Raw genomic sequence first — 16,961 nt, forward strand, 5'->3', positions numbered from 1 at the left:
TGATCAGGCCGGCGGGGGGGTGGGGGTATTGGGGGTGAGCAGGCCAGCAGGGGGGCAGTTATGGGCGAGCAGGCCGGCGGGGAGGGCAGGTGGGGCAAGCAGGCCAGCGGGGGCAGTTGGGGGCGTGCAGGCCGGAAGGCAGAGTGGTTAGGAGCAATCAGGCAGGCATGCAGGTGAGCAGTTAGGAGCCAGCAGTCCCGGATTGCGAGAGGGATGTCCAACTGGGAATCGGGCCTAAACCAGCAGTCAGACATCCCCCAAGGGGTCCCAGATTGGAGAGGGTGCAGGCTGGGCTGAGGGGACCTGTCCCCCCGTGCATGAATTTTGTGCACCAGGCCACTAGTGTTTATATAAAAATATGTACCTGAATGTTCACAGCAGCATTATTCATAATAGCTAAAAAGTGGAAAGAAACCAATGTCCATCAAGATATAACTAGGTAAACAAAATGTGGTATGGTAGGTATATCCATACAATTTATCTATCTATATAAAAGCCTAAGTGATCATCACTACTGGCCGGTAGCATGACGTCCACTGACCACCAAGGAGCAGATGCTCAACGCAGGAGCTGCCCCTGGTGGTTGGTGCACTCCCACAGCCAACCTCCTGTGGTCCCTCCCCCTGGACTGGGTGAAAAAGGCCCCGATTCGGGAAGCTGGCCAATCTCCCGCGGTACCTCTCCCCCAATCACCCCCCACCCCCACCCCCGGGGACTGGGCGAAACGGCCCTGATTGCCAGCTAGTCCAAGGGACCCCACCCGTGCATGAATTCTCTAGTGCACTGTGCCTCTAGTGAAATGTAATTTAGCGACACACACACAAAAGTACTGATAAATGCAACAACATATATTAACCTTGAAAATAGTATGCTCAGTAAAAGAAGCTAAAAGACCACATTTTGGGTATCTGTATGATTCTATTTATATGAAATACCCAGAACAGGAAATCCAAAGACAAAAAATAGACGAAGGTTTCCTAGGACTGAATATTGTTCAATAAGAATAACATATATTGGAAAACTAGGGTTGTAAAGAAAGGCTTATGATAATAAACTACTTCCACATCCTAAAAGACTAGTTATAATAAAGGTACTATTTTGTTCTAGTTGTAAAAACTTTCTTTCCAATAATAAAGAATCTTTGAAGTATTTATGTGATTCCTGGCAAGTGCTATCTCTCAGGTATTTCTTATCATTTGCTGTTCTGTGCCTATGGACCTCTGTGCCTTTTCAGTAGGCCATACATAATAAGAGTAAATTAGCATAAGCAAAATCCATAGCAAGCAGGTGCAAAGCAAATACTCACTAGCTATATTACTTTATGAAAATAGCAAGGAAACCAAGAATAGTTAATATGATTCTCTTACAGTATTTTGTTATATCTATTTAAGTCTCTATTCAAAACAGTAATGAATGCATTTTATATAAGACATGCATATAATTTAACCGTACACTTCAAGAAGCTGCAGTGCAGTCCTTAATAGTGACAACATTGCAACTGATGGCTCCAGTCCCTAGATAATAAAACGTCATCATACTCAAATATCAAGGCCAAGTTCTTGATATATCTCTTTGTTAGTGGCTTTTCTCTCCTACTACAATTAGCCATCTGACATGTTTCATCAGACCATGGCAATAAAGAATTTGATTTGACGAAGAGGCAGCACTCCAAAATCTGTGAAAAATAGTAGAAGAGTCAATTTACTGAGCTCAATGTCAAACCTAGTGTGCTTGGAAAAGAAACTTCTAACTTAAATACTAATACCCACTTTTATTGACCTACAAGACATTACTGTCTAAGAACCCACAAACTCTTTTCTATTATATTACTATTAGAGACTTGATGCATGAAATTCGTACAAGAGTAGGCCTTCCTTCCCCCAGCTGCTGGCACTGGCTTCCCTCTGTCACCTGGGCTTCCCTCTGGCACCCGGGACCCGAGCTTCCCAAAGGCCGCCAGCAGTCACCCGGGACCCAGGCTTCCTTCACAGCCCCGGCTTCATCCAGAAGGACATCTAGTATAATTAGCATATTATGCTTTTATTATTATAGATTTTGTTTGTACTGTATCTTCTTATTCCCCAAGAATTAAAGTCCCCAATGCCCTTTAATAGCAGAAAAATAAACCTAATGTTGAGAAGAAAAAAAAAATCATAATGCATCAATGCCAAATCCCAAAATTTCCAGAAAATTCTCATTAACTATTCCACTCATTGTTTACTTCCTTCCTATAATAGTAACAACTCACAAGTGTAATGGAAATTTAAATATTTCAGCATCTGATTACATCCAGAACACTTTACATAGGAAATAACACATGTAAGAGAATATCAGATCACATATATTAATTTTCAGTCTGTAAAACAGTTACCAAAAAGAGTTTACCAAAAAGCAATTCAAACGAAAAGCAACTATTCCCCTTTCTTTCTTATTTCCAATTTACTTTGCAGGTTTCAAATAGCACTGTAAGGCAATATAATTTTTTAAATAAGGCTGTGTAGAAATTAGTTAATTCAATTTGAGGTCATGGGTTTTTTGAAATAGAGTAATTTTATGTTTGTCAAATATTATTTGTGATTGGGAGAAGCAGAAAGGCAGACAACTCAGAGTGATCCAGAATGAAAAGACCAAAAGCATTAGGAAGGCAGCAAAATTCTGCATTTTATATTTTAAGCAGGCTTTAGTGAAAAGATACTACCCTTTACCTTACCACATTCCTAGAAATCATGACATGTCAATAATTGGAAAGTTTTCCTGCATTTTGACCATGAACCCGTATCAAATTAGTCATAAATTCAGCAAATAATACATTTAAAGCAGATACCAAACTTCAAACTTCTCTAACAATATAAAATAGTGAACTTATACTCCTAGTCCGATAAAATAGACATTCAACTATGCTTTCCAATATGCCTCATTCTAAGAAATACATAGATGTGATTATTCGAGAGGCACCTGAAGTACAAATATTAATTCTGACTTAAAACTAAGAGTGAAGTTAGAATAAAAATATAATATTTTTGCTTGATTTGTGATAATTCAAAATGGCTACTTGATATATAATATTGAGGGCTTAGGTCTCTCTTAAAAGCTGTTGAGGGAAACTTAAAAATAATGCCTATTTTTTCTTTTAACAAATATTCCTATAGCAAACACATATTTGAAGTCATTAAAATGAAAACAGAATTGTGTTCAAAGCTGAGATAATTATTTTTAAAATAATTTATCCTATCCTCAAAAAAACTCATCTTCAGTTATAAGATTCAAATAATAAGTCTCTTAGGACAAAAGTCAACATGAGATTTATGAAGAAATGAGACATTCTTGGAAATCTACCACACTGTGACTGCAAGACAGGCTATTTCTACAATATTTCTCAACAGGGAAAAAAATTATTTAAAATCAGTTTCTCAACAAGTGATTTAATAACTCAGGCTTTGGATTAGATATCCAATACACTAGAAATTTTACTTTTATATAACCTTTGACCAGCATAAGGTTAAAATTTGTAATTGAAAACATAAGGAAGGCCAAGAGACATATGAAAACATGTTCAAAGTCACTAATCATCCGAGAGATGCAAATCAAAATGACAGTGCGGTACCATCTCACACCTGTCAGAATGGCTATCATCAACAAATCAACAAATGACAAGCGCTGATGAGGATGTGGAGAAAAAGGAACCCTTGTACACTACTGGTGGGAATGCAGACTGCTGCAGCCACTATGGAGAAGAGTATGGAGTTTCCTCAAAAAACTGAAAATGGAACTCCCATTTGATCCAGTGATCCCACTTCTAGGAATATATCCCAAGAAACTAGAAACACCAAATAGAAAGGATATATGCACACCCCTATGTTCATAACGGCACAATTCACCATAGCTAAGATTTGGAAACAGCCTTAGGGCCAGTAGCAGATGAGTGGATTAAAAAACTGTGGTACATCTACAAGATGGAATACTATGCTGCTGTAAAAAAGAAGGAATTCTTACCATTTGCAACAGCATGGATGGAACTGGAGAGCATTATGCTAAGTGAAATAAGCCAGTCAGAGAAAGATAAATATCACATGATCTCACTCATTTTGGGATATAATGAACACATAAACTGATGAACAAAAACAGATCAAGAGACAGAGAAGCATCAATCAGACTGTCAAACTTCAGAGGGAAGGTAGGGGAGGGTGGGGGTAAGGGGGAGAGATCAACCAAAGGACTTGTATGCATGCATATAGGCCTAACCATTGGACACAGACACCAAGGGGGTGAGGGCATGAGTGAGGGGGGGGGGGCAATGGGGAGATAAGGACACATATGTAATACCTTAATCAATAAAGAAAAAAAATTAAAATTCTGAGTAGCACTGGATTTTCATAATACAGTTAATGCTCATTCTTAATAACTTTAAATAGAAGCATTAATTTGTTTCCTCCTTGAGAATAAGTCTCTTTGACTGTTTCCAGCACAAAATAATAGTCCGATCCCTACAAAGGTTACTTCTTGGCTTCAAAGTTAGAGACGTTTATGCTGTTAAATTTGAACTTTGATCTAAATAATGAGAATTTGTTCATGCCAGCAATTAACTATCACTACTATTTTTTTTAACTATCACTACTATTGATTGCAATTAAGTAAAACCCTTAACTTCTTTTAAAATGTTGGCCCTTGATCTCTGACTCTATATAAAAGTACTATAAGGTAGATAAACTTAATGACTTATTTCACTCTTTTTCATATCACTGTTACTAAATATTGACTCTTAATAACAAAACTAATTAGCTTTCTACACTGTGCTTTTTGCTAGACCCATCACTTACATTAACATTTTTCTAATAACTTTATTTCCAGACTAAAAATTAGTATTTTACCCTAGGCAGGACCTATTATAATTATTGATTACTATTGTTTTCTGTTTTGTTTTTAGCATACTGAGTAACTATAAACCTGCAGCTAAATCTCTGTACCACTAGATGGGGCTTGTGCATAGGCAATGTGAAATGTGGCAGTCTAAAGTGGAGAAGGCTGGTCAAATGAAGAAAACAATGAAGGACAGAACAAAAACAATGAGATGTTAAGAACAGATTTTGATTGGATTTGGCAAAATTGCACAGACAAAACTACCATGTAGCAAAATCTCACAGAGAGTGCCTTTGATTGTTAATAAAACAATGCTGTTTCAGTTAATGAAATTCCTCCTGCTGGTTCATTTCATAATGCAGAGTAAGTGGGTTAGCTGTTATGTACTTGTTAGGAAAAATAAAGCTTCGAGAGCCTATCTATCTATACCTAACTTTCTCCTCAATCAGGAATTAAGTTAAAGTTCTGGTACTGCCACCAGCCTGGCCTAGAAGAACTCCAAGATTCTTTCAAGTTCTGGGCTCCATATGAGTACAGTAAATGTATGGGTAGAGCACATACTTATATGCATTAACCCCTAAAAACTATAATTAAAACAGATCATCACAATGTGAAATATTGGTTACGTGCACACTGTTATATTTGCCTGCATGGAAATCACTGAAAAAATCCAATGAATGACGGGGGAAACTACTGAGAAGTGAACCAGAGATGATGATAAGTAGTGTAGAAGAGCATGATAATGAATTATATATTAGTGAGAAGTGAGGAATACCCATATGGATATTACAAGGAATCTAAAGTACTGCCTCTGCTTCTTCTTTAACATTGCAACAGATTTTCAGAAACTGAGAAAATAATTTAAAAGCATAAATGACCCAAAACACATAACGATTGCTTCTTAATAAGGAATTTTGTATGTGTAACACTGCTGTATACTTTTTAACTCAGCAAAGTTTCCAAAGTAAGTCAACATAACAACCATCTATCTTTAAAAATATGCCTTTTGAAATCAATTAAGTATCTGTCTGAAAATACATCATGCAAAAGTTCTTTAACTATCTTGTATTTATTTAAGGTCTTCTGCTTATGTAAAACTGTAAGTTTCTAAGCTCTATGTTATGGACTGACTATATTTGTGTCTGTCCCCCATCTCCACTCCCCCCAGCTCATGTCAACACAACAGGATACCTCCCAATGTGATGGTAATAGGAGGTGGGGTCTTTGGGAGTAGATGAGGTCTTAAGAGTGGAGCCCTCATGAATGGAAGTAATGCCCTTATAAGAATCATAACAGAGCCTACTTACTTCCTCTTTCAGCTCTCTGCCTGTGAGGGCACAACAGCAAGGAGGCCACCTGCAACTTTGAAGATGGTCCTCACCAGAACCTGACCGTGCTGGCACCCTGATCCTGGACTTCTGGTCTCCAGAATTTTGAGAAATAAATTTCTCCTGTTTATTAGCCACTCAGTTTATGATACTTTGTTATAGCAGCCTGAACTAAGGTAATATCTAACAAATACAGAAGAAAAAGTATGAAAAATTTAAAAATACAAAAAGGGTTTTATTTCTATTCTCAACTCCTCTAATGAATTATTGATCCAAATTGCTAATTTCATTAAATGTGTCACCTAATATTTTCTAAGTATCAATAAAGGTCTTTTTTTTTTTTTCCTTCCCTGAGTTTATATTCCTAAAGAAACACAACGACGTGACAGCCATAATAAACAGTCTTAGCAATTTTTTTCCTACTTCTTCTAATTAGTTTGTATTTTGAAAAAGAAAAGCCCATATGTTTAAATCTGCAAAGGAGAGCAAAAGATTGCTTTTTAAACAAACTAATTAGACAGAATTATTTTACTATCTTTATGTTTGATACTGATGAAGCTAGGAAGAAGGAATATTTTTAATCCTAATTTTTACTTTATGATGTGCTAATTATCTTACCTTTTTAAAGTTTCTAACCAGTTAAGAAGATCCCCATTTAATAAATTATCTTATAATCTAGCTACCATTTATATTAGATTTCCCTTAAAATTATGTTGATCCCAATTTCATTTCATTTTTTAGTCATCATATATGGCTTCAATGTGTTCATTAAAATTTGTTAGCCACCTGAACAGAAACATTTCTTGCCTGCAAAACAAAACAAAACTTATGTCAAAGGTATCACTGTCATCATTTTTGGGACTAGGAGAATCAGTGATGATGGGTTTTCTTCCAGAGATGGGAGGTTGCATATCTCGCTATTCTCTCTAAAGTAGATTCTTTATGTGGTTTGTTAAGTGGTATGCCTAGTATGCCACCTAATCAATAGATCTGAGTCTTAATATTTAAACATTTTCTCTCAATTTTTTACTACCAGTGAGGGGATAAGGTCAAACTCTGGTCATTTACTTAGGTACTAGTTTGTGCTGAGAACATTGCTCAGGTCACAGCTTTCAAAAAGGAACTGTTAATTTGAGCTGTAGCAGAAAAATATATGTAAATGGAACATTGTGTAGTGGGTGAGCACTTGAACAGCAGCAGGGGACTTGGATTCTTGTTGTTCTGTCACTAACAAGCCATGCTATTGTGGGCAAGTCCCTTTTCTCATCTGTAAAAGGAAGGAGCTGTAGTCCTAAAGTTCTTTGCATTGTGTTATCTCCCCACAAAAAACATAAGATCTGCCGAAACCGGTTTGGCTCAGTGGATAGAGCGTCGGCCTGCGGACTGAAAGGTCCCAGGTTCGATTCTGGTCAAGGGCATGCACCTGGGTTGCAGGCATATCCCCAGTAGGAGATGTGCAGGAGGCAGCTGATCGATGTTTCTCTCTCATCGATGTTTCTAACTCTCTATCTCTCTCCCTTCCTCTCTGTAAAAAATCAATAAAATATATTTAAAACAAAACAAAACAAAACATAAGATCTACAGAAGTAGCACTGTCTGCCTATTTTTTAAAGATCTTTCACACAACAGGCACTCAACTCTCACTGTTTTGATTTTCAGAGGAAAGCACACCTTACTTGTTAGAAATGCAGGCATGGAGAAGCTTCCTGGAGTGGGAAAAGTGTTGTCTATGTATTGGAAAACCTGGTCCACTTACTACTGTGTGATTTGGGGCAAGCCATTCCATTTCTCCCTACCTGCAAGGTCAGAGAGCTGAACTGGATCCTTAGGATCCTTCTGGCAGCACAGCTCTGACTCTGGTCCTGTTCTGTTACATATAACAAATGGGTATTAAGGACAGATGAGTCCATGGGGAAGGATGTGAGGCTGCAGAGGCATTGGTTCATTAGAAACATCAAGACAGGCAGACTCTCTTTTTATGTGCACCATCTAAAATCCTTTATGAGCATCAACTGTGGTGACTCTTTCTTTGCTGTTATTGGTTCAACAAAGCAGGTCACTGGCCTCAACCACATCCCATACTCACTGTCCTGGGGTGCAGACACCATAAGAGAAAGCCTGCCAGCTTGCAAGTCCATGAAATGTTCGCTTTATTTAAAATGTGCAACTGCGCCCTAGTCGGTTTGGCTCAATGGATAGAGCATCGGCCTGCGGACTAAAGAGGCCTGGGTTCAATTCAGTTCAAGAGCACGTATCTTGTTTACAGGTTCAATCCCTGTCAGGGCACTTGCAGGAGGCAACCAATTGATGCGTCTCTCTCGCACCAATCTTTTTCTGTTTCTCATCCTCCCTTCCACACTTTCTAAAAAAAAATAAAATAAAAAAATTAAAAAAAATGTGCAATTGTGGGGATCCTGAGGATTCTGCTATGACTTTTTTTTTTTATCATCACAAACGCTAGGTCACTCTATGTAGGAACCTTTTTAAAAAAGTGACTAGAAAAACATTCCAATAGTGATTCTATCATATTAGCATGACCCTAATTTATTCAGACCAAAGTCTTTCAGTCCCATTAGTAAGAGCCAATTTGTTCCAGCATTGCTATGGAAGGGAACTTTCAGTTTGAGGAATGAAGAGAGAGAAACATGGTCAGGTAGGGTGGCCAGCAAGACTGTAATTATGCTTGAAAAGGCAGTCTTCTCAAGAAGGGTCCAGAGGGATGGAGAGGACCAGCAGCAGAGAAGGAAGGATGAGCCTGTTGGCTCTATGGGCTCTCCAGTGGCCCAGCAGGGCTACACTGGGGTGGTCTTCTGGGTTTTTACTTCCTGTGGACTTTATAATTCTGCATTTTGCAGGGGGCATGGTTTAGCCCAGCCGTGGGCAAACTACGGCCCGTGGGCCGGATCCGGCCCGTTTGAAATGAATAAAACTAAAAAAAAAAAAAAAGACTGTACCCTTTTATGTAATGATGTTTACTTTGAATTTGTATTAGTTCACACAAACACTCCATCCATGCTTTTGTTCCGGCCCTCCGGTCCAGTTTAAGAACCCATTGTGGCCCTCGAGTCAAAAAGTTTGCCCACCCCTGGTTTAGCCTGTGGGGTGGAATACTCTTGTGTAGGATTAACAGTCTGTATCCATATACATAAAAGCCTAAGCGACTGCCCGACCATTCAACGGGTACCTATGATGCGCAATGACCACCGGGGGCAGAAGCTCAACACAGGAGCTGCCGAGCTGCGGTGACTTGGCAACTGTGGTTCTCGGGTGACGCACCCGGAGTCAGAGAGGAGGGAGCCCGATTCTGGGGTGCATCATCCGAGAACCGCCCTCTCTCAATCTGGGACCCCTCGGGGAGCTGGTTCTGGCCCGATTCCCGCAGGCCAGGCTGAGGGACCCCACCAGTGCACCAATCTGTGCACCAGGACTCTAGTCAGAATATATTGTTGATGGCAGTGGCCATGGGCCCAATTTCAATTTTTAAAATATGTTAAGAATGGAAAGATATAACTCAAAATGTTGGCAGTCAGTTACTTTCTCTGATTATGAGTTTTTCCATTATTTTTCTTTTTGTGTTTTGAATTTTCAACAAAGAACTTGTATTAGTCTTATATAGTCAGGGAAAATTCTTATATTAACACCATTGTTTATTTTAGGTAATAAAAGAATATATAACTTGTTATAAAAATATTTTTATAAAAGTGTGATGTTACAAATTAATAAAATATATCAATTCAATTTCTAGAAAATAAACCTTAAAGATATGAACTGTCTCAAAAGATAGAGAGGTTTTCCTATACAAGTACTCACTCTACTGGTGACTTAGAGAATATACTTACTCTGACATTTCTGAAATAATTGAATTATTTTCCACAAGCACTAGAGGGCAGGATTTTTATTATGAAACTCAATTTCACCAATCATCACTACATTACATGCTTTTTTTCTTGTGTATGGTGTCCGTTAATATGTGATAAACTATCACTATGTTTATTACATGCTGTTTTTGGACTGTGCTTCTAGTCACATGATAAACTTAACTTAGAGGTTGACTCTCATGAGATATTTAATAGCTTTTTTATCATATAAAATTAATTTATCCCTACTTATATACTGAAAGGAATTAAAACATATTATATACAATGTATACATATGTAAAAACTGTATTTTTAGGGCTATATTAATAAATATGTAATAAGTTTCTGATCTGACACTATCTCATATTTAAATTGAATGACTAATAAGCACATTAAAAATTGAGGTCCATCACTACTGCTTCTAGTTTTTAAGAAATGCAAAGATAATTAATTTTTAAGAAATTAGTTCAATGCCCTCAAAATCCCAGATCTGTAAGAGAACACTAAAATGCTTTTCTCAAACTCCAAAAGCTGCTAACATCTATGAGGCTTATGAATTCTGGTGGTGATGGAAGAGAAGCTGAGAGGGAAAATGACATTCCAGGAAGTGAGAGCAGCAAGAGAAAAGTCATGGCATATCAAAAGTAAGTTAAGTATTTGGGGTTGTCAAGGTAATCTGATATGTGACTATAGTATAAGGAGTGTTGGAGAAATAGCTGAAGTTGGAAAAGCAAAGAAGGGTCAATTGGGGAAGGACTGTTGTGCTATTCTTAGGATTTGGACTTTATTACCTCTACATAAGTAGATGGATACTGCTATCTTTAAGACAGACTTGGGATTTTAATAAGTCTAAGTGCAAAGTGCTTTCTGAAATCTACACTGCAAGATCTACTAAACAGCTGGAAATGCAGGGCTAAAATTCAGGGGAGAAGTGAAATATATAAGTAAAAGAAAAAAATGAGATTTAAATTTTGTGTGACTATGAAGTCTCATGATGTTATCTATATTAGACACATAACCCTTGTTAAAATAACTGATGTCAACGGGCAGCAACATAACATACATTTGAATTGAACACTGTATCACTTAGCACAATAAACTTTCAAACTGCATAGTACCCACGGTAAATTATGGAATGGAATTGCACTGTTAGCTATATCTTAGTCAATTTAGATGATTAATTGATCATTATCTACCTCAAACACAAAATATTTATTGGCAAATGTATAATGTATATTTCATATATTACAGGTGATTTATTAAGATGCTGTATATGCACACATACATTCTTTTAAAATGAAGCCAAAATTTTTATATATTTTTAAGACATAAAAATGAGTTTACTATGAGTAAAAATACTCCATTTTACTAATGAAGGCCAGTAGAACAATGATTATTAACAATTATCGTTAGTATTAAATTTGAGCCCCTCATATAAATTTTCTTATTTGATCTCTATAAGCTTTCCATTAGGTGGGCTAGAGCTGGCAGTAACAGCAACAGCAACAATTATAATGCTCTCATAACAGTATCTTTAACATAATTTATTTTCTATTCTTCATCCTTCACCCTTCCCCTACCCCAACACCGCAATTTGTAGGATAAAGTAGAGATCTTAGATGCACTTACTTGGAAATTTATACTTAAAACCTGAGCTTTTCTGGTATAAATAAAGTAGATTAGAAAACACTGCCTACTGAATTTTCTGAAATTCTTTAAAACACAAAATAGAGACCATTATGAAATGGATCTAATCTGGTCTAGACATATATATTGAATGTCATGCTCTGGCTGGTGTCTTCAGTGGTTAGAGCATTGGCCCAAACACCAAAGGGTCACAGGTTCAATTCCCACATACCTGGGTTGAGGGTTCGCTCCCTGCCCTGCCTCCTGCCGGCCCTCTCCCCATAGGAGTGGGTGCAGGAGGCAACCAGTCAATGTGTCTCTCACATTGATGGATGTCTGTCTCTCTTTCTCCCTCTCCCTCCTCCCTTCCACTCTCTCTGAAAAGCAATGGAAAAAACATACTCTGGTGAGGATTAGCAACAAAAAACAAAAAATTAAATTGGGTGCCTTAAATGCTTGCTAATTGTTACACAAGTTTAAATATGAGGAAAAGTCCAATCCAATTAAGTTGTTATGTCTGACCATTTATACCTAAATTTAATAACATTGCTAATATTAATTTAGCCTTCATTCATGAAGTGTTTTAAATAAAATGCCATTCTTGAAAGACAAATAGCTTTCTAAGTTTCTTCCTTGTTCATTTCTTGAACTTCATTTTTTTAAAAAACCATTGCATTGCCTATATATGGAGTTAAACACTCCTCTCCATTTATCTAAAGGCTGAGCCAAGCTAAAACCTTTGTGTCATTGTATTTTATAGGTTAAAGACTGGGACCTGAACACATTTCCTCCCCAAAAAGCAGCCTCTTCCTTTTATTCGCTTTAGTATTTTCATGAGAGTTGCAATGGGTTAAAAAGAAACTAGAAGAAATACATATACTTACTTGAACCTGGCAGGTGAAAGAGGAGTAGGAGGAAACATTCCTGGCTCAAAAGAGTCAAAGTAAGTCACTGTCCAAGAAAAGCTGCAGCAGGAGAACCCAGCAGTTAGGGATATTATAAGTAGAGTCCAGAATCCTTAATGGGAAGAGAGAAGGGGAAAGCTTGAATTATTAACACCCAAACAATTAAAATTAAACCAGTACCCTCACATTCAGATAATACGCATTTCTGATCTCTTGATTTATATATGTAAGTGATATAAGAGATTTCAGTTTAGTAAAAGTTAACCCATGTAGAAGTATAAAACTAGAAGTCATATCATTTAATATTTAATTCAATTATAATTTAATATTTGGAAAAGAGTACAAATTCAACTGAAGAGTATAACTTATCTTCAGTTTTATAAAATTCAACTATAGAAAAAAATGGTTAAAACACTTCACTGTTAACATTTTTTCATTTAACTTTGTAAATCACAACTTGCTGTCTTTTATTACTTTAGCACTAAGTGATTTCTTTCCATACCAATGCACCTTTGACATATGAATCAATTTTTGAGTGTCTACTCTTTACAGTTTTCCTATGAACACCATAAATTTAATCTGATTCTTTTACCTTGCTCAGTATATGGACATAAGTTAACTCCCAATTTATAAATGCATTGGGATCCTAAATTTTATTTTCAGTTAGATTGGACCTACATTTTCTCAAATCAAGTAGAAACCATGGCGACTATACTGGGGGAATGAAAGGGCAAAGGGAAGAGAATTAGAAGAGAAGAGGGAATAAACACAGGGAAAACAGAATGAATTGATTTGAAGGTTTTTAGGTTAGTTCACGTTGCCTCCCTCAGAGAGTTTACAAAGCCACAACTACTGATAAGTGTGTGTTCCAGGCCTCAGCAGTACAACGGAGAAGGAAAGGTTGAGAAGATTGCAATAGAGAATTACCAAATTTCCTGGCTACACAAAATTGCACAACCAAAGATGGCTTTATTTTTTAGCAAGAAGCAGGTAAGAAATATGTACTATGGACTGCTTGTAAACCATATGAAGCCCAGTAACAGTGGTAAAACTGCTAAAAGAAAAACTCAGGGCAATAAAGCATCAGGAGAAACTGTGGCAAAGTACTTTTAAAAGATTAGTTTTTCTCTTAGAGTTAGCTCCCTTTCCCTTACCCCCTTTTAAAGATAACAGACTTTGTGTTCACTGCCCCAGGAGGAGGATGTGGCAAAAAGGGAGAACTAGCCCAAGTGTCTCTTTGGTTGTGTTGCAGTTAAGGGAACTAGGAGGGTAAGTATAAGCAGTAAACACAAAATGTCTCCAAAAGTAAGTTGACTGAGGTATATTTGTATAGAACAGGGAGAGAGTAGGGCTTTATCTATAGGTGATAGATTCCCACATTTGAAGAACGTGGGTTATGTGTGGTGTTTGCACTTGTGGGTGTATAACAGGGGCTTCCTAGTAGTTATCAAGAAAAGGTCACACAACGTCAGAAAGGGATTATAGCTATGGTACCTCGACAGATGGGCCCATAGCTAAACTTGCAGGTGCCTCTGCCCTGAGTGTGTCACAAAAACGTCACTTGGCTGGAAGATGCTACATCTGAAAGGCCATCCTGACTGGAATGCAAGATGTTTCAGCAGTAACTCATTTGGGCAAATGTTTTGAGGACTACAAAGTGCTCCCATTCCAGTATCCTGGAACAGTGTCAGACAGAACCATAACTTAACCTAGGACTGGCTAAACAGAACTTCTACAGTAAAGACTTGAGGTACAACCTTCCTGCCAACCAGTACGACAGGAGATAGAAGTAGAAATTATAAGATTACTTAGTATATAACTACAACTAAAGGGTGACTACACTGCCAGATAGCTGTTTTGATATTGTTATATTATTTAGATGAATATCCACCTCTAAAGGGGAGAAAAAAAATGACATGGTTTACTCTAAGTTTTGCATCTTATAATACATAAAAGTCTGTTGAACGAAGATGGTAATTAAGAAAAATCAAGTATCTGTTTAGGGACTGCTATTGAATGACGGGGAATTCTAATATCTAAAAAAGGAGGAAAGACAAAATAACATTAAAACAAAATGTGAGGCTCTCTAAAGCCCATCAAGCTGTTTCACTCAGGCGCTTCAATAGAATAACCATCAAATTTAATATAAGAATAATCTTGAGAACCCAACAAACTGCAGATTTCAACTCCTCGCACCCATAAGGGACATACTCAAGAAGCAGAATCAGGTTTGAAGGAAGCTGGAACCAGACCTGGCTAGGCCGGCAACATGGAACCGCTGTACAAGCAAATGCACAAACAGGTCCACCAGATCCAGTCTCACATGGGACGCCAGGAGACGGCAGGCAAGCAGTCTGTGCACTTAGTAGAAAACGAAATCCAAGCAAGCATACCAGATATTCAGCCAGCAAGAATGCCTGGAGATTTTGTCCAGCAGCAGGAGAGATGGCGAGAGGAGCTTCTGTCTCACACCTTCACCCCCAACGTGGGATGTGCCGGCCCCTGTGAGGCTGCGCCGGCCCCTGTGTGGCCGAACACAGGGACACGTCGCGGATGGAAATAGCTACATTTTCCATGTGTATGACCCAACAACAAAAAGCGTACACCTATGGATGAGGGCAGTGGGGGGTAAGGGCAGAGGGTGGGGTGGGAACTGGGTGGAGGGGAGCTATGGGGGGAAAGAGGGGGAACAACTGTAATAATCTGAATAATAAATATTTATTAAAAAAGAAAAGAATAATCTTAAGTTTCCAGACATGACTACTATTTCATGATCTAAGTTGTTGCCCCACTTTGGGCATTTTAATAATTTTATATTCATTTTGAACTAATCAATTGCTGTATCACTAATAAAAGTCAGGTCACAACGAAAAGGCTAAAACAGCACATTGTACTATCCTGGCCTAGAATTGCTGTTTCTGAAAATTACGCAATTCATTTATAAACAAGCAGAAAAACCAGAGGTTGGCAACTCCCAACAACTAAATTTGCAACAAGTCCCTATCTTGAGTCCTGAAGCTAAAAATTTGACAAGTGTTTTGTAAACCCATTTTACCAAGATTTGACATAATTTTAAAAGGTATAAAGGCATCTAAAAATTAAGTTACAGTCTTCCTTCCCCAATTCACTAATTCCACTCCTAAAATCAATCAGCTAAGTCTGCTGTGCATATTTCTAAAAAGTACAGCCATCTAGGTAATGTAGGTAGATATATGGAGCTCGTTATGAATAATTTATATATACATGGATATATATGTATATGTAAATTTGCACACACACACACACACACACACATATTTGCTTATTTTCTACAAGTGGGATTCTCACCAGAAATATTGTCCCATACTTTGGTTTATTTAGTAACAATGTTGGAGAGCTTTCATATCAGTATATAGAGCCACAATTCTGCTGCATATTTTTATTAAGTATCTCACTATTATTTTTTTAAATATATTTTTATTGAGATCATGTTTTCTAGCACTCAGGACATAATAGTGCCATCAGAAATTATCAGACTTTATGGAGTTTCTGCAGGGTCTAAAAAGATTTTGAACTTGATCTTTGGTGTCTGTCAGCCCTTGCCATCTACTAATTAATAGTGAAGTCCCCTCGAGTGACTAAGACCAGATTCCTTGCATCCTGCAGTGTCAAGGGCTTATTTCATTTCAAGCTGCCCATTTTGTTCCTGTTTCATGACTGGAATGTTCCAGGCTCCTGCACATTTACAGAGAAGAAATGATGAAACTCACTTGAAGAAACTAAACTATTTCTTTATTTCTGCAGTTTCTTTATTTCAGCTGGCATCAGAATCATCTGGAAGGACTTGTTAAAATTCATTTTAATGGGCTTCATCTGGTCTAGAGTTTCTGATTGAGTAGGCCCAAGAATTTATGGTTCTAGGTCAGGGGTGGGCAAACTTTTTGACTCGAGGGCCACAATGAGTTCTTAAACTGGACCGGAGGGCCAGAACAAAAGCTTGGATGGAGTGTTTGTGTGAACTAATATAAATTCAAAGTAAATATCATTACATAAAAGGGTACGGTCTTTTTTTTTCAATAGTTTTATTCATTTCAAATGGGCCGGATCCGGCCCGAGGGCAGTAGTTTGCCCACGGCTGTTCTAGATGATGCTAATGATGCCAGTTTATGAGAACCATTGCTCTGGTAGTTCTCAAACCTAACATATCAGCAACAAAATCTTGGAGATTTTCTTTTTTTGGAATTTACAGAATTTCAGACCCTGCCCTTATCTACTGAATCAGTTACTTAATCGACTGATGCTTTAATGCTCAGTATACCATCAGGGTTCATTGGACCCATTTTTTTATTTTTAAATTTACTTGAGAAGTTCTATTTGTAAGGTTTGATATTTTCATTACTTTTATTCCT

The 16,961-nt window shown here is 37.6% G+C and overlaps 1 protein-coding gene across 6 annotated transcripts in view; it reads right to left on the reverse strand.

Moving 5' to 3' along the window:
• Positions 1-16,961, reverse strand: part of ARL6IP6 (ADP ribosylation factor like GTPase 6 interacting protein 6) — a 61,424-nt gene that overhangs the window by 33,359 nt on the left and 11,104 nt on the right. For 5 of the 6 annotated variants that reach the window (XR_004969497.1, XR_004969499.1, XM_036320325.1 and 2 more), the window contains exon 3: positions 12,553-12,685. Coding sequence is in view for 4 of the 6 variants with exons in the window: in XM_036320325.1 (XP_036176218.1) it covers positions 12,553-12,685 (133 nt within the window). In the remaining 2 variants the exon portion in view is untranslated. Of the gene's footprint in view, positions 1-6,542; positions 6,993-12,552; positions 12,686-16,961 lie in introns of those variants that run through there. The other variant, XM_036320324.1, reaches the window with a different exon arrangement.

The sequence above is a fragment of the Myotis myotis genome, unplaced genomic scaffold (assembly GCF_014108235.1).
Source record: "Myotis myotis isolate mMyoMyo1 unplaced genomic scaffold, mMyoMyo1.p scaffold_m19_p_8, whole genome shotgun sequence".
NCBI lineage: Eukaryota > Metazoa > Chordata > Mammalia > Chiroptera > Vespertilionidae > Myotis > Myotis myotis.